Source organism: Gavia stellata, chromosome 22, assembly GCF_030936135.1.
Source record: "Gavia stellata isolate bGavSte3 chromosome 22, bGavSte3.hap2, whole genome shotgun sequence".
Classification (NCBI taxonomy): Eukaryota; Metazoa; Chordata; class Aves; order Gaviiformes; family Gaviidae; genus Gavia; species Gavia stellata.
The window spans coordinates 7,837,258-7,855,602 of NC_082615.1; the positions used below are offsets into that span (position 1 = coordinate 7,837,258).

Consider the following 18,345-nt stretch of genomic DNA (forward strand, 5'->3'; position numbering starts at 1 on the left):
CTAAAAATTAAAAACAAACAACAAACCCCCCAAAGAATAGCAGAGCATTCTGAATGCAAATATTTCAAAGTCAAGCTTAAAAAGTTTCAAAGGTCAAAGTCAGCCTTCAAAAGTAGATGTACTAACCAACTGCTCTATCAGCACAGATATATGAGCCATATACTGCCCATTAAACTAGCATTGGTGTAGTCAAAACTAGCCAATTTTTGGTATTGTGATATATAAGAAGAAAAAAAAAAAAATCTATCTCACAATCCACTGAGAATACACAGTATCAGTCCATACATTTCTTTTTCTTGGTATCTTCAGAGTTCATTAAACCTGATGTGCTGAATAATGACAGCCACACAGATCTTATATGCAAATGAGCACATTCCAGATGGCTGCAGCCAATTTCACTAAAATTCATTCATTTGAGAAAGCTGGGCAGAGAAAAGACAGTTCGTTCAAGAGGGCACTTATTCCACAGGAACAGAAATGAGAGTATATCTCTGCTCTCATTGGCTTGTGGGGCTATCGATAAATCACCCAGCTTCCCTATGATTCAGTTTCTCACGTGTAAAAACAGGAATACCTCTCTACCTCACAGGGATGTTCTGAGGATTAATACATTAACAATTATGAAGAGCTCAGTTACTATGGCAATAAGGTCTGTATAAATGCTAAAAGATAGAAAGGTGACTAATTTGCCACTGTCATATACGAAAACTTGTTATATAATAGAGTTGTCCTATAACCAAAAAACCTGAGGTCGAAAAAAACGTACAATTTTGAAGAAGGCATAAGTTAAGCAATTTCCAGCAAAAACATTAGAGGTATAAACAATAGATTACCTGATGTCTTTTCTGATGCACATCCAATATATGCATTTTAATACAGTGACAACTTTCAATTTATTAATATCTTACACAGCTCTACTGAAACAAGGCTACTGTTACGTAGGCTGCCCTCATTAAGGTAAAACAAAAAAAAATTCAAAGTATTTCCATTATCCTTAACAGTATCTACGAAGCTTTAGGGGAAATAACAGATAAAGAGAAGACAAAGAAAAATTCTACAATGCAAGCACAAGTTAGGAGAAGGCAGTACAGCCAAAAAAACAGAAAAAAAAAATTACAAAAGCCATTGCCTCTACTTCCTTTTCCAAGAGCTAATTTTATTTAAAAGTCATTGTACAAAGAAAAATAATACTATGTGATCCCTTCTTAAATTGCTTTTGGATTCATAGCTTTAAGATTGGATCACAGTGATTCCCCAAATCCCTTTCCTAGAGAGTATATGCCTGAACATCTTTATTGTTGGATCTCATCCGAGCCTTTTTCTGCCATGCTATCCCTTTATTATTATATTCTCTATTCTCATTTGCAATCTGACTAAATCCTATTATGGAAGTATTACCTTATAGTTAAAAGGGAAAACTGATTTCCACACTGACCCAATTCTAGCATCCAATTAAAAAAAAAAACACACACACAAAAAACAGTAAGCACAAAAGGTTATGCACCAAGGTAAACAAATTTAAAACACTTAAAGCAGCTCTGAAACAAACAAACAAAAACCAGTGAGTGTTATGTTAATTATGCACACATTCCTCAGCCAACAATTGAAAATTATATTAAAACCAATCAAAACTTAGGCTGGGGCATAACTTGATATCTCTTTGAAGGAACTGACACCCGCCTGAAGTAGCTACGGTAACAGCCACAATCATTAGAGGAAACACTGAGTGATGGCAGCACAAAACCTAGTCCTGACCTGCACTGGTAACAAGTCTTACCTGGACACTATTACTGATGCTATTAGCCAACAAGATGCAAGATCAGTTATTTGTTTGTGTGCGCACGTGTGTGTAGATTAAGGCAGAAGTTGAGCACAACGTTGCCATGGATACAGTGTTCTGCAAACAGTGCCAGTAATTTACAGATCAGAACATGAAGACTAATCATCTTCCTCAAGATTTCATCAACTCCTTAATGTCTCACAATATTTAACTTTCCCTGACCACAGTCTCTGCTAAGAAATAAAATGCAATACCATATTAACCATTCACAACAGTAATACCAGAACACCATGATGCCTTCTAGTATTATGGATAGATATTAGTGGTGTTTCAGAGCCCACGGGCAGGATCTGCCTCCTCATTCACTCACCCTCCATAAGTCAGCTGATCTGATTTCACTAAGAGATTAGGGCCTCATCCCACACAAAGGGGGACTTCAACCCTTTAGTGGAGGCTGCAGTACAAGGTAGTCTTGGGACATCGCTTTTCTATTCCAGACTGGAAAACTCTGGACCCTCACGGCACCTCTGCTTTGCCCAGTTTCTTTGCTGGCAGACATTTGAAATGCTGTAGCAGCTCAGAAGGAGGAAAAGAAGTGCAGCCCATTCCCAGTCCCTCCAACTCCTGATCCTACAGTAGAGAAACTCTATAACCAGCACTGCTCCCACTGCAAGGGAAGGTGAAAGCAGAAATGGGAGGTTGGAGGCAAGAAGAAGGACCCGTGGCACAGAAGGGAAGACAGGCTGCTGTAGGCAAGTTGAAGCATGGTGCAAGATTACAATTGCAGATACCACAATAGCACAGTTGGCTTTTTTGTTCTTCTTTTGCATCATGTATATTTAGAACCTCAATATTACTGCCAAGCCCTCTTTGCCAAAATACTCATAGAGGAGAAAGAAAATATTTCCACTTTCTATATGGAAAGTTGGGCCCTCTACTAAGAAAGTCATTCTTCAGCATTATACAAGCTCCTAAGTAGCAATCATCAAGTTTGTTGAGTTTAACTACACTGTCAAAACAAGTCTCATGTATCACCTTTCCATTTACTTTATATTTGGCCAAATTGTTCCAGTTCAAGTTATGAGCAATTCAAAACAGCAGCTTTGCATATTGTTTTAAAATAATACTGTAGTTTTTATAAAACATTTTTATCCAAACTTTTGCCAGAAGATGACCATGTTTGCCAGATAATTTATGTAGGACATTCTTAATGTTAATTTATAGTTATTATCTGGGTTGTAATTCTGGGGAAATTACTCAAAATATGTTTTCTGAGATTTGGAAAGGGTACAGTTTTGCAACAAAAAAAACCCCAAAGTACTTTGTGCACAGAAGTAGATGGAAGTTAGGGAAGATGATATGCAAATATCTATGCTGAAATTTTGCTAGAGCAGGTCAAAACATTTCTATTGTGATACTAAACACCACTAAGGTTCTTTTTAAGCCATGTCAAAACACAGCATTTGTAGAAACAAGCGAACAACACATGGAATCTCCGATAGCCCTTCCTGCAGAACTTAGAGGTCCTATTCTTTTGCAAACTCCACCTAACATCTGAAACAGAAAAAAGCTGGGGTACAACTCTGAACTCAAAGGTCAAAAATGGCATCCTTACAAAAAGGACAATATATGCCTCAAACAGAAACGTAACTGAGATAAAGCAGCTGCTTCGGTAACAGCAGCAGCCTGCAATTCCTGCTGAGCTCTTGCCAGTGATGAGCAGCAGTGTGCTGTATCAGCGGACTAGCAGCATCTTGCCTGTCTGACAAAAAAGCACCTAACCGTGGTAGCTGCAGGACCTCTATGAATGGAAGCCTCAGAAAGAACAGCTTATTACGCTGCAAGGTATTCCCACTGAATTTTGAGATGCTGTTTATGAGAATACAGTCCTTCACCCAAAAAAGCTAAGAGACCAACAGTAGTAGTAACTTGATCTAACAATTACAACCATAGTAAGATCAATCCATGTTTCACAACATAGGCATACAAGAAAAAAAAAGTTTCCTACTCTTAGAAGCTGGGTTTAGCACTAAAAATCATGCTGTGGAGGTTGTCTTTTCCTCAAAACTGAACCAGAACAGTGTTCTTCACCTTCTAACAAATGAGGGAATAGCATCCTGCCTAGCTGCAAAACATGCTTTGCGCAGGAGTCTGGCTTACTATGAAACGTAGAACCTTGTAGCTGGTTAACCAAAAGAGCAGTAGCTTAAGTAACTCCACCACTAAGAAAGAGTCTACTAGTACATTAAGCAGAAGCAATGCACAAACAAAAGAACAAGACAAACTTTTAAGCATACTGGCTAAGGCTTATTTTCCTAGTGAGATTACTGGTTCCTCAACAGGGAAGATTTTTAGAGCAATACAAAGTCTAGGGTAAGTGGGACTGGCAAATAAGCCTGTACGACTATTTGCTTGGGGGTTTTCTTGCATACTTTTCTTTATTGAAGGGATGGGTGGAGAAAGGAACTCTTAAGAACTGCTTTCTTATTCTGCCCAACTTCCCATTTTCCTGTTCTTCCTCTCCTCCCTGTGAATACTTGGCAACAATGTATTTTTAAGAAACACTCTTAATTAACCATTACACAAGGCAAACAGCACAATAAAAGAATATAGTTAAAGAAACCGGTTTTCCCTAAGAGCAGGAAGGCAACTCTAAACAAATATGAAAAATAACTACTTTCTCACTCTCTTAACATATAGTGTTATATACATACAGTTGAATTTGGTCAGCACATTTAGCATACATTCTTTGAGCATAATAGCTACTCTTTTCAGCATGAAAAGTTGGTCACAAAGGGTGAACAATGCATGGCCAAAACACAAAATAAAACCATTAAGCGTTAACTAGACATGAAATACTTACTCATGAAAATGCTTTAGTGTCTTGATGAAGACTATGCTCAAATATTGGCAAAATTTATGAGAAAGTGTTTTGAAGGTGAAAACTTGCTACAAAAAATACCCCATTATTAAGTAACCAAACTCCTTGCCCCCAAGTAAGCGCATCCTGGCCAAAGGATGATGATCCGAAACAGTCATACAAAGGTTTCAAAGCACTCAAAATGGTGGTTGTTACTACTGAATCAATTTGGTGCTTGAATTCAGAAAGGCTGCGATTTAGAGCTTTGAGTACAAGAGCTGTAGCTTAACAAAGGCCTACCAGCACCTATACAGATAGGCATCACTTTCTATATTCAGATCTAACCCCCAGAAACATGACAGAAGTATGGACAGATGGTATTTGAGGCCAAGGTCAACAACGAGGTCACCACAACCTTCAAGCCAAGGGTCTGTGATAAGACACATTTGCTTTAATCACATATCCTTAACAGATTGTGCATTTCCCATAGTGTATTTCCAAGTTGGTATTAGATTTGATGCACAGCTTTTGTTTTCAAAAGTTCATTAATGTTTTATGCTACAAGCTTACTTTTAGCTCTGGATGTTAGCATTAAGGAAACAAGACAATGGAACTAATTTATTACAACTCTTCTGAATGTAAGCGGGCCAAAATAATTTACTGTAGTAATACTAGCTTGCTCCCTGTGGAACTGAAGTCTAATTGGGCCTCATAGCATGACAAAAAAAAAAGAAAATTCAAACATGGTACCAATTTAAAGGAAACATACTTTCAGCTTTCATTAAAAACAAACAAACAAAAAAACCCCAAAGCTAAACATCTTGGGATTCCTGGAAATCAGAACCAACCAAACTTACTTTTTTATATAAGCAACTCACCTCTATCTGGAAATGTGCCTTCCACTCTTATAATAAGTAAAATCTCTGCTGGAAAATTACAGAAATGTTTTTTCCTGTCTCTTCATTTGCTATGTATGACAGCATTTTGTCTGAAGCCAGTTTCTGCTGTTTGCCAATGGTTTTGTCCATAGCCTCTTCCCCAGGGGGTTTCACACAAGAGGGGAGACTCTTTCATAAAAAAATATATCAAATTAGCAGGCAATTTTGGAGGGGGTGTGTGATGATTAATATGTGAAATATCTGAGTTTTGAGAAAACTGAAAATCTGTTACAAACTCCATTATGTTTCTACAAAGCCCTTACAAGAGTATCTGGAAGAGGCAAATATTTCACTTTAAACACTGTGTTATCATTAAAAACACCCCACAATTTAAATGTAAAAAAACCAAAAACCAACACCAACCCAAAACCAACGTCTTCAACAGCTGAATTAATTCCATGTGCTCAGAGCCAGATTCAGCAAAATATCACACATGCCCAGTGTGTACCAACTTACCTGAGAAATGAAGGTATGCAGTAGTAGTTTGCAGAAGGTATCAAAAGCCTTGCAAAATTAAATCAAATTTTAGAAGGTAAGAGAAAGGAAAGCCAATGAGAGGGAACTTTTCTACACGTTATCATTGCTGCCACAGTCAGCTAGCTCTTTAGGGAACCACAATGAAGAGAATTCTTACTTTAAGTCTACAATCCTTTTGCACATGCACAAGCCTACACACCCTCACGAACAACACCTAAACTATTCTTGTGGCATAAACAATAACTTCCCCACGGGAGAGTATACACCTCTGCTATGTTTCACTATAGCTTACATTACACACTTCTTCAAAACGGTCCCTAGGCAGAAGCAACAAGACTACTAACCTACTAAGTTTGATTGCTTTTTTAAAGGATTTTATTGTTTTAGTTCCCATTTAATGTTCCAGATTAGATTCTCTCATGGCCTTTTTATTCCACTCCTTACAAGTCGAAATCAGACTGTTACAAATGAATACAACAAACAAATAAGTAAATGCAGGTTCTCAAGCCTGCAAGATAATCTTAATTTAAAATACAGAAGAATGCCCTGCAGCTTTCAGTTTTAACTGGTTTTAGATGTGAAAAAACACAAGGGCTGCCACCCACATTTTAAATCGTTATTTTAAAATTAATTACTTTTTCACACGCAGTAGTTTCTACCATAATCAGCATATGCTTTGTAGTAGGATACTTGTTTTTTAAAGCTACACTGGACAGAAATTGCTACACTTTAAAACATTTCCAGCAACGACCTGAAAGTGAAACTGGTTTCACGGGTTTACGGCTCCTCACATTAAGAACAAAGTCACAATATAAAGAGTCATAAAAATTATATAGAGCGGGGAACTGGATGCAAAGAATCCAAAACTTTTGAAGTGCTAATATTAAAGAATACACTACAGCACTTAAAGCGAGCACGACTGGAAAACTAAGTCGCAAAGGCTTTAACTACAAGGGGAAGCTGCTGAAAGCCCAGCACTTCAGCGGACCGCTAAGAGAAGCGTACCCGAGTACGCCTGTACCGCTCAGGAGGAGATAATCTGAACCTTTCTGCTGGCGATCCTGACTGCCGGCAGGAAGAAGGAGAGGAGGAAGGAAAAACCCCCTCCCCAACCCGGCCCGGGGGCAGAGCGCGGCGCTCCGCCAGCGGACGGGATCACAACAAAGGGGGAGCCGCCGCTGCCCGCCTCCACGTGCCCGCAGCTCCCCCGCGGGTGACAGCCTGCGCGGCGCGGCCAGCACCCACCCCCGGCTCCCCCCACGCCCCCACCCCCGGGGGGCCCCTCCGCCTCGGGCTGCCCCCGCTCCCCGGGGCCGCCCGCAATAAACTTTCCGCGACAGCACTCCGCCAGGAGCCGGCCCGGAGCCAGCCCCGCTCCGCGCCCCGCGGGGGGCCGGCACGGCGGAGCCTCCCGCCGCGGGCTGGCACACCCTCCCCCCCGCAGAGCCGCGCCGTGCCGCCCCCCTCCCCGCCCCCCCAAAAGGCGGAGAGCCCGGGGCTGCTCCCCTCCCACACAGGTGCGGCGGCCGCCTCCCTCCCCCGGCACAGGCACCCGGGGGCGCCGCGCAGCCCCCAGCCCCCCACCCCGCCGCCTGCCCCCCCCCCCCGCGGGCGCCCCGCCGCTCCCCTCAGGCGCCGGGGGCCCCGCTCGCCCCCTCAGCGGGGCAGCCCCCGCCGCGGCTGCCGCCTCCCCCGGGCTGTGGTACTCACCAGGTCCTTTGTGTTTTCCATCAGGCCCTCATGGGCAGGAGACGCCCGCTGCCTCTGCCCCCTCCCCTCGGCTCGGCCCCCTCCGCCTGCCGCCTCCCCCTGCGAGGGGCCGGGCCCGGCGGGGCAGGAGGCGGCCTGGAAAGTTCAGCCTCTCACTCAGCCGGAGAAAGAAACCCAACTCCCTGCGCCGGAATATCAACAACATTAGCATAACGCCTCTGCGCACGCGCGGCGCCCGGCCCACCGCGCGCCCTCATTGGGCTCCCAGCTGTTTGGGGCTTCCTCGCTCGCCGTACCCCCTCTGGGGGAAACCATTCGGAAAAGGGGGGGTTCAGCGGCAGGGCAGAGGCTGGGAGATCAAAGCAGGCCCACCGCCGCTCGTTTCGCCTTCCGGTGGATGGCGGCACGCGCGAGGCGGCCGCTAGGCCCCTGGTGAGGGGCGATCGTTGTCACACGGGGCGGGGGACCCCTCTGGGCGCGCAATGGAGCGGCCCGGCCGTGGGCCGCGTCACGTGGAACGCGGGGTGGGAGGGGGGGAAAGGAAGGCAAAGAAAGGAGGTCACGTGACAGCCTCTTGAGGCCGGGCGAAGTGGGCGGGTCACGTGGGATGAGGAGGGGCAGCGACAGGAGCCTATCATGCCTGGGGGCGGGGCCAGGGAGGCTTTATAAGGGGGATCACGTGGCCAGCGAGCATGTCTTCCGGTTCCGGCGGGCAGCGGCCCTGCGAGGAGCGATGCGACCCGCGGCGGGAGCGCTTCGCCCGGGCCCGGCAGTGGCCGGGGCGATGAAGAAGAAGAAGAAGATGACGACGACGAAAATGAAGAAAACGAAGAAAATAGCGAAGCAGCCCCAGCCGCGCGCGGAGGTGGCGGCGGCGGCAGCAGCAGCTGAGCGGGCGGCGGCAGAGCAGGCGGCGGAGGAGGCGGCTCGCCGCGCCCGGCACTTGAAAGCACTCTCCCGCAGGTCGGGCGCTGAGCGGGAGTTGGAGGAGCTGGTGTTCGGCGACAGCCTCAACGTGGAGGAGGACGAGCTGCTGCAGCGCCTGGCCGGCCCCCAGCGGGTAGGGCTCGGGGCCCGGCGGGCGGCTTCTGCCCCACGGCCTTTCCTGAGGCCCGGGCCCCGCCGGGGGCGAGCGCGGGGAGGCGGCGCTTTCTGCCGTCCCGAGCGGGGGCTGGTGCTTGCTTCGGCTCCTTGCTCCTGCCTGTTACCCGCCGCCGTGTCTGTCGTCTCCCTCCACCAATGCGTGGCTGGGCTAAAATGGCCTGTTTGATTGTTTTCAGCTTCATGCTACAGAGAGGAAAAGTGCTCAGGAAGACTCCAGTGATTCGGAAGTAGAAAATGAAGCAAAAGGTAAATTCTCGTCTAAAAAGCCAGCCTGGGTGGATGAAGATGATGAAGCTGAGGAAAAGTAAGTTCAAGAGGGCAGGTAGGAATTACATGTCACACTTAAGAGTGACAGTAAGTGGTTTCAGTTTGAATGATCTTCATGTTCTGCGTGTTTTTTCTCTCTAGCGTTGATATGACCCATAGGTATAGGAAAGATTTCATGAAAAGTGATGCTGAGAAGATACTTACGAAGAAAATGCTAAAAAGAAGACTTGAAGAACAGTGAGTTTCATTAATGTTTTGTGGCTAACTTTATTCAGATGAGATAAGATACATTTATGTGACATTCAAAGACACTTTCCTCTTTATCTGCTGCATTAATGTGGCCTGTTTAAAGCTAGTGCTTCTTACAATATTTGCGGTATTTTTAGATCCAAAATAATACTAAGAATAGTAGATAAAATGTGCATTAGCATTGTCTAGACTGATTTACTTAATACTTGTTTTAGCAGAGGTGCACAAACTAATTTTGTTTTCTGGGGAGTAATACCAGGAATTTTCTATAGGGATACATTGCTTCATAAATAGAAAAATGGAAGATGTGAACTTAGTATGGTATATAAGAATGAGCTGACATGTGAATATAGTCAGGTAGCAAAGCAGAACTTCAGATGTGTTTGGGTTCTCTTGGTATTAGCACGTATCACTCCAAAGAACAGTGCTTTAATGTTTGGTACCAATTTTGCTTTAGTTTCACACTCAGGAAGTCAGCAAAACATAGAAAGCTGAGTGAAATGTTAAGAAACTTGCATAGTGTTCTAAGTGCAAGTAATCTTGCAAAATTGTGACTGTGTGTCTGGTAGGTACTTAACATGTAGGAGGAAATTACTTTCTCAGAAGGTGTTTTTTTTTTTCCCCTTCTTCCCCCCTTGCCCTTATCTTGCTAGGTTTCAGCGAGCTATGGGAGGAGTTCCTGCCTGGGCTGATTTAGAAAACAGGAAGAAATCCAAAAGGACTACAAGTGATAGTGAGTAAATCCATTACTATTCTAATAAGCATTCCTGTGTTTCCCTATTCACCTTCTTAGAAAATAATTATTTTTGATGTTTTCTCAGTTTCAGTAGTGTGGTAATATGTTGGATAGTCAGCTTTATTCCTTCCTTCCTTCAGTGTGCTTTGATTTAATTTGTTTCTGTAAGGAATGTGGAGGCTTTAATGTGGGGGCGTTTGTGGAATTAGCCTTTTCATGTGCTTTGTCTTAATTAGGTGACAGTGATGAAGACGATGATGATCTGCTATGCAGGACTGGCAATTTCATATCAAACTCAGAGTCCCTTCCAAGAGGTATTTTAAAGGTAAAGGCAAGCCTATCTTTCCACCTCACTTTGATGCATGTGTTTGCTTTGACTTCTTTGTTGCTATTTGGGCAGTAAAATTAGTGATCACATGCATTTGTTCTTTGTTTCTGTAACTGAAAACTCTAAAGAGTAAACAGTTGGACAAATCGCATAGTTCACATCACGAAAGCATGAAACAATAAATTGAGATGTAGTTTGACATAAGAATTACTTCAGGGTACTCTAAAGTAGCATCTTGTAGTAGGATTTTAATTTCTGCGTAGGAAGGATGGAATTCTCCCACAACTTTGAGGCTGCTGAAATGTTCTTTGAGAAGTGACAGTCTTAAATGAGTTTCTTACACTGTCTCTTCTACAGCTATTTCAGATGAGTCAGAATGCGACTGGTTTTACATAGACGTACATTTCAAAGTCAGCAGAAAGGCTAGCTAGTTTATCTCATGTCTGTGCTGCTGCACTGAAGCAACTTACCAAACTTACTGTGTGTATGTTCTGCTTATGTCATGCTGTCTAAAAGTTCGTCATAGGGTTTGAGATCTTGCTCTTGTAGAATAAAGAGCAATTAAATTGGCTGTTCATCAGCATAAGTAAAAATGTGTAAGTTGTATTCTTTTTTTAAACTGCTTGATCTTTGTTGTAGATGGCGACTTGCTTGCCTGCTAATCAGGAACGTTTTGCTAATGGAAAACTGGCAACTGTGCAGTTTCATCCATCTGCTCAAGTAGTCATGACTGCTGGACATGATCGATCTGTGTCACTCTTTCAGGTGAAGAATTTCAACCTATACTATGCAAACGGCCACTAATACGGAATCTTTTTTTAATAAATATACCGTAGATAGACTGGAATGATAGACTTTCTTTTTTCTCTTCCTGTGATGGTGTGCTCACAGGGGTTGTAATGTCTGTGGTTACAATGGAATTTGCTTGGTTGAAGGGATCTTGTTGGAAGAAATTTCCATCTGTGACTTCATACCAACCACTTACAGAGTATAGGCAAACTTTAATTGTACCAGAGTTTGTAGTTGAAGAGTTGTTTTTAAGAATGTTTGATTTTAAGGTTTGTGGTGACAAGGACTAATGAAGTGGGTTTTTTTTCTTAAATTGTTTGTAAAACGTATAGTGTGGGGAGCAGTCTATGTTCATTTAAAACTGTAATATTGCTGTGAAATCATTTTGGGGGTGGAGAGACTGTACTGCAGGAGGAAGCTACTCATCCTGGGACACTCCTGCTCTGCTCCTCTGAAAACTAAAGATCATAACTCGTTTAGGAACTTTCAACATGGCCCAGTATCAGTGAAATGGTCAAAGACATAAGTCAAATTTGACACTCCCAGAGGGCTGCAGGAAAGAACAATGCGAAGCAAATGTTTCTGTTTAGGAAGCACAATAGAAGTGATTATTTGAACAAAGTATGGGCAAGACAGGGAAGGGTAAGAGGTGTGAAGTATATCCAGGAAGGCTGGGAGTGCCTGATATATAGGGTGAGGAGCCAAGAGCTAGGTTATTTGTAGATTGGGAAGAGAGGAAGAGATTAATGCTTCAAACTGGTGTACCTCTTACTGTTTAAGTCTCTTGTACCTGGCTAGTTGATAGGAATTTTTTATGCAAAAGTATTTGGTATGTTCCTTAATATGATAATCTGTTGTGGTTTTTTTTGAAGGTTGATGGTATAAGGAATCCAAGAATACAGAGCATCTATTTAGAGAGTTTTCCAATTTATAAGGCTTGTTTCAGTGTTGATGGAGAACAAGTTATAGCCACTGGTACTCACCATAAAATGTTCTTTGTGTATGACATGATGAATGGAAGTATTATTCCTATACAGAAAGTAAGAGGTATGTTTTATAGTGCTGTAAGTGTCTGGGCATAGTTGAAGCTGTCCCAAATAGAGATGGCATATGAACTTGCTTTAAAAGGAAGCACAGTGAATTATTGAAGGTCGTATTTTTAACTTGTCTTCGGGGATCTTTACTCGAGTACCTTTAGCTTTATTTTGTCTGGGATATTAAAAGTTAATTGTCACACATAAACAAGGTCGAGTTGTACCTTTACTGTGACAGTGCATTACAGAAATGAAAAGCTGAAGTGGAGTCAGGTCTTACTTATCATACCTCTGAATGTTGAGGAAAAAGAATAAATTATGTCAATTTGAAGTTCTGAATCTCTTTTTAAAGGTGTGGAGGAAAGATTCCTCAGAAGCTTTGAACTTTCTCCAGATGGATCATTTATGCTTCTAACTGGAACTTCAGGTTACCTACACTTGTTGTCAATGAAGGTAGTTTCTCTTCATAGTTCATGTAGTTTCAGTTTCTTGGTACCTTTTTCTGTTTGAATCTGCTTGCTTATATTTAATCTGAAAAGCAATCTAGCTTTCAGTTAAAACAAAGGTATGAGAGCCTTCAAAAATGAGCTGCTGAATCAACTAACTAGCTTTAGAAAATTATGTTGGGGTGTCTGAGAATTTCTTTCTGACTATGCAGTTCTCTTTGGGACTGGTGGAGTTAAGGCCAGAGTTCCATGGGGTTTTAAGCTGTCACTGGAAAGAATCATATGTCAGTGCTGTATTTCGTCTGATTGCATGAATGCTGTACTGGCAGAAGGAATGGCCTCAGCATGGATGCAGGCATCTGAGGGCAGAGGAAATACAGGACTGCTTTTTTGGGAATAGCGCTAGTGCATGCAGGTGTACTGTGTTCATGAATCATGCCTTCTACTGCGATTCATAATGCATACAGATTTTTTCAGTTAAATTTTAAAATGCCTTATGATGGCAGCTGGATTTATTTTAAACTTTTACTAGGAAAAATACTTTTTAAAGTGAAAGTTCAGTTTCGTTATGTAATGAAGTCCCTTCAGTGAGGGAGCAAATGAGTGTTTATCAAACTAGCTGTAGTTGTGCAATAATAAATTGATCATGGGCTTATGAGCATCGGCTTGTGCTCAGGTCCGTAGGCACTGAAAATGCTTATGCTGTTCTTTTAATGTCAGTGTAGCTAACTTAGATTTTTGTGGGACAGGAGTATGGAAACAACGTTCCTACAGATTTTTGGCAGAATCATTGTCACAATTGTTGTTCTTCATCCTATAGACAAAGGAACTGATTAGCACTATGAAGGTAAATGGAAGATGCACTGCATCTGCTTTCACTCCAGACAGCAGTAAAATATATAGCTATTCAAGTAAGTATTCTCTCTAACAGCACTAATCATAATTCCATTTAAATTGCATAAGTTTTCATAAGTCGTTTATTGTTTTACAAAGACAATTAAAAGACTTTATGCCAGTATCTGGCCCAAAAATACAACCAAGTGATCAATCATTAAAGAATGGAGTTAACTATTTTAGTATGCCTTTAGTTGTTTTTTTAAATACCATTTATTTGATAGTTGTAAATGAGCTAATAGTTGGCATCTAATCTAATGAAATTTATTTTAACAAAACAGACAAACAATGTGTTCTGTATGTATGGTTTCTATAATCTTCTACTTTATTCTGCAACCAGAGGAAGGCGAAGTTTTCATTTGGGATGTGAGAAGCAGAAAGTGTCTACACAAATTTGAAGATGAAGGTTCTTTGGAAGGAAAGTGCATCGCTGTTTCAAAAAATAACCAGTATGTGGCATGTGGGTAAGTGACTTGGATTTGACGACTTTTTCCTATCTCATTTTGAAGCTCTTCAGTAAACTTATTGGTGGCTGGTGAGAGTGTAGGAACTTGGAATAAGTTTGATTTTAATAAGGTTAGAGGAGAAGTGAATAGATGAATATTGCCTGGTTTATGATAATAATTTACTTTGTTCCCTGTATATCTAAAATACTGTAACACACTTAATACTAGTATCACTCCTAATGTATTACTGTTGCCATATATGGGTTTAGCAGTTAATTTTGAAATCATACTGACTGAAATCACAAATTCTGTAGTACAGACATTGATTCAAGGTCTTCCCCCTTTCCTGTACTCCTAATTTGGCTCCTGCGAGATAGCATGTTAGCATTTGAAAAGATGACTCAACTCAAAGCCAGAAGCTTGAAAATGTTTCTCCAGATATACTTACTGAGATGCATCTTCAGCTAGTGTATCAATTCTTTTAAAGGAGACTAGCAAATACTTAAGTACAGTATGCATTTTCTTAGCCCACTGTAGAAGAGGATTTTTAAGTGGGCTTACTGTACAGGGTATAAAAAGAAAAATAATCAAAAAGCTTGAAACTATTTCAGAGTCTTTTGTTACCAAGCTCTCACTGCTTTGAATTCATTCTATGTAAGAGATGGGCTTATCGAGGCTCTTCAGTTAAGTGTGTCTCTTTATATATAAAGTAAAAAAAAACAAAAAACCAAACCTCTCCACTAAATACTGTTACAAACTCCAAAGCAAAATCAAGCTCCGAACAAAATATCGTTACAAACTCCACTAAATAATTGGAAACTACATTTTTAGTTGAATTGTGGCTATAGATAACGAGATAGTATGTACTGTAAATGTTACTTCTTGGTATAGTCTTTGTTAATTTCTTTTTTTAGTTCAGCTTCTGGAGTTGTAAATTTATATACTACTGATGTCTGTCTCAAAGAAAACCATCCTAAACCAGTTAAAGCCATAATGAACCTAGTTACATCTGCTACATGTGTGACCTTCAATCCCACCACGGAAATTTTGGCAGTGGCTTCCCGTGAAACTGATGAGGCTGTCAAATTGGTATGTTCAGCTTCTTTAGTAGAAGCGCGTTTCTATCTCAATCAAAAATGTTCCTGGTGACACAATAAAACTGATATTGAGCCGATATGTATGCTGCAAAATTTGCTAGACCGAGCAGATCAGGGCATGTACAAGGTATGTACATTTATAAGGAAATAACTTTTTTCTTCAGGGAAGTTGTTCTGAAAATAACATCTTGTGGTCTAGTTTACCTTTTGTTTTTCCCTTCTTAAAATGCTGTTATTTCAGTGCTGTAAATATAACTTGGCAACAAATGTGGATTTTCAGCAGCTGTTAACTGGAACGGTCTTACTATGTGGTATTTTTCCTAGCTCATTCAAAATTTTGCCAGCCTTGTCAGAATTCTGGCCAACAGTTGGAACTATTGAATTAATCTGAGGATTTGGAATCTTATTTTCACTACTTATTAGATCTAATTACTTAAAAAAAAACAAGTAGCAATAACTGGCTTCGTAGTGTGTTCCCTGCACCTTTTCTCCAGTAGAATTTGTATATAGAGTGGTGTGGGATAGGCATATAACTGAACATCTGAACTTAACATCGACCTTCAATTTTAAATTTGTACTTTAATTTAAATTTTAGTGGCTTTTTCCTAATTGTTATAACTAATGACCTATTTCTCAATAGGTGCACATTCCTTCATACACTGTATTCTCAAACTTCCCGGTGTTCAGAAGAAAACAGATTTATCTTGCTCAATCTATGGACTTCTCTCCCAGAAGTGGTTTTTTCTCTGTAGCAAATAACAAAGGCAAAGCTTTGTTATTTAGGTATGTACTAAGTTAGGTTCGTTAATCCCGGATAACACATTTATATTCTGTAAGATGGGGGAGATGACTGGTAAATGATGAGGTTTGACTTTGTGATCTGATTTCACCTGATGACTTAATTGAGTGTGGAGCTGGCTTTCCCTTCTGCAGAATAAGCCTTGTTTATTGTCTGATTATAAAATACACATTGCTGCAGACATCCCTGTCAAAACTGTCGTCCTTTTCTGAAATAACTAGGAAGCAAAAAGCTGGATACTGGATGCTCTCCCTGTTAAAAAAATAGTTCAGAGGATTAAAAGATGATGTGTACTTCAGTGTTAACCTCTGTATCTGTCATGGGTTTGTTCTAGTTGTAAAGGCAGGGTGAGTACCATCTTTGGAGGGAGGGTGGCTGGATACCGGCACAGGTTGCTCAGACAGGCTGGGGATTCCATCCTTGGAGATACCATGTCCAGACAGCTTTTGAGTCTGGGGCAGCTGCGTCTGGGTGGCCCTGCTTTGAGCTGGGGGGGTTGGACCAGATGGCCTCCAGAGGTCCTTTCCAGCCTCAACCATTCGGTGATCCTGTGATTAGTGCTCAGGCTCAGTGAGGTTTGAAGGCTTGCTGCACCTGCTGGATAGTGCATGTGGCAAGACTTCATGGTTTATTGTGAGGGCGTAGTAATGAATGTATTTTCTTGCCAGCTCACAGTTAGATTCTGAAATCCTAGTTTTAATGTGGAACTCCAACTCTGGTTGATGTCTGACTAGCATAGGCTGAACTGCAGCCTTTTTGTGAGAAGGGAGAAATGTCGTGGTACTTTTTTTTCTGCTGCTGTGGTCAGGGGTGAGGAGCAATAATGACTCAGCAGGCATTCTCTTTTTTTAAATTATGCAACTTTATGCGATACTTGAAAAACATCGTGTTTTTAATGTGAGATTTTAATTAATGACTTACGAAGTCTGACAGGGAGAATTTACAAAAAGACTCCCAAGCAAGTCTGTAAAAAATGTGAATAAATCTTGTGATTTGTCCTTCATTTGAACTTGAACTGCATATTATAATGGCACTTCAAATAAATCTGGCATGTGGACGATTGCTATCTTTTGCTACACCTGTATTTCAGATTAGCTAAGAATACTCAAAGTGACAGAATACTGAACAGTTACTGCTTCTTGGTGTTGTTCACTCAGTAGGTTACTGAAAAGTTTTAAAACTGTCTCAACTTTTTTTTTCTTCAGGCTGAAACATTATTCAGATTTTTAAAAGAAGATACAGGAGAAAACAGACCAGTAACTGAGGTAAAAGTAGCAGTAGAACTGTTGATGACATTGTCTTGAGGAACCTTATTTTCCCTTTGCTACCTCTACCTCTTTATGGAGGGCAACATGAAGTTCTTAATACTGCATAGTCTGGAACTGTTCTGTCTGGATCACTCATGTAGCAGGCTCCACATGATGGGCAAGAGTCAGGCTTCTCTTGTCAATCTCAGCTTTTATAATAATGCTCTTACAGGGAGTTGGTAGTTAAACTAAACTTCTGCTCAGTCCTGTTGACAGCAGTTTTAAAAATCTGAATATATTTAAATCGAACTCATAGGCAGTGTTGTTAAAAACAGCTGTAGGCTGACAGATTCTTGGCTTGATCCTGTTATGAAGTCATGTAAGTAAGCCTACATGAGTCTGCATAATTTCAAATTTAGATTACATAAATTACTGAAGTTTGTATCTGTGTGCAGATACAATTTTATTGTATACTTTACCCTCTTGTTGGGAAACTGGGAAAGACCTGTAGCCTTGACAGTAACACAGTAGTTCTCATTGACCCAAAGTGTGTTAATGATCGGAAGCTAAACTCGTTCAGGCTGGAAGCAGGTACATCTTCTGCATGTTAAGCTTGTAAAAATTTTGTGATGGCTAAATGTTTGGAAGATACTAAGAAAATTCTCTCTACTGATCTTTTCCCAGGTGTTGCAACCTGCAGATACAAGTACGCTGACAAAATCAAACAAGTTTTTTATTTTATGTGGAAGTTTAAAAATACTAATATAACATCTGTGTTTTTGAATGTTGTTTCTTAATAAACATACCTGGTAAGTTTCGAGGAAAGTTGTTTCAGCTTTTTCCAATGTTTTGTGTAAGCAAATGGCTAAGTTGATTTTAATGGTTGGCATTCAAGATAATGTCTTCAAGAAATGCTTAAATGTCTTTAGTTGTTACGAGCGTATGAAGTATTCCAGTGTTGAAACAGAAAATATTAGTTTTGTGTAAACTAACCTCCGCTCCATGCATTTAGTTTGAGCTTTTCCATTGGCCAGGTTCATTTGAAGCTGGGTTGGAAGCAGCATTTTGCTTACTGGAGGAGCAAATTATCCTGAAACCCTGTTGATGCGTTGTAGTTCAGCCCAGCTTAATGGGCCAGCTGTAG

General features: G+C 41.2%; 1 protein-coding gene across 1 annotated transcript; it reads left to right on the plus strand.

Annotated features, from left to right (window-relative positions):
* Positions 1–8,549: 8,549 nt before the first annotated feature.
* Positions 8,550–18,031, plus strand: UTP18 (UTP18 small subunit processome component). Its single transcript, XM_059828392.1, has 14 exons — positions 8,550–8,825; positions 9,046–9,173; positions 9,278–9,373; positions 10,039–10,118; positions 10,358–10,446; positions 11,089–11,214; positions 12,111–12,285; positions 12,625–12,725; positions 13,539–13,629; positions 13,953–14,076; positions 14,973–15,147; positions 15,796–15,938; positions 17,160–17,219; positions 17,886–18,031. The coding sequence occupies exons 1-13, from the start codon at positions 8,550–8,552 to the stop codon at positions 17,182–17,184; spliced, it is 1,629 nt and encodes a 542-aa protein (XP_059684375.1). The 3' UTR covers positions 17,185–17,219; positions 17,886–18,031.
* Positions 18,032–18,345: the final 314 nt, after the last annotated feature.

Bases quoted from the DNA above. Each gene is read 5' to 3' on its own strand.
- UTP18 (XM_059828392.1), top strand. From the start codon at position 8,550: ATGAAGAAGAAGAAGAAGATGACGACGACGAAAATGAAGAAAACGAAG. The intron at 9,374-10,038 runs GTGAGTTTCATT...TTATCTTGCTAG, and splicing joins AAAAGAAGACTTGAAGAACA to GTTTCAGCGAGCTATGGGAG. The intron at 12,286-12,624 runs GTATGTTTTATA...CTCTTTTTAAAG, and splicing joins TCCTATACAGAAAGTAAGAG to GTGTGGAGGAAAGATTCCTC.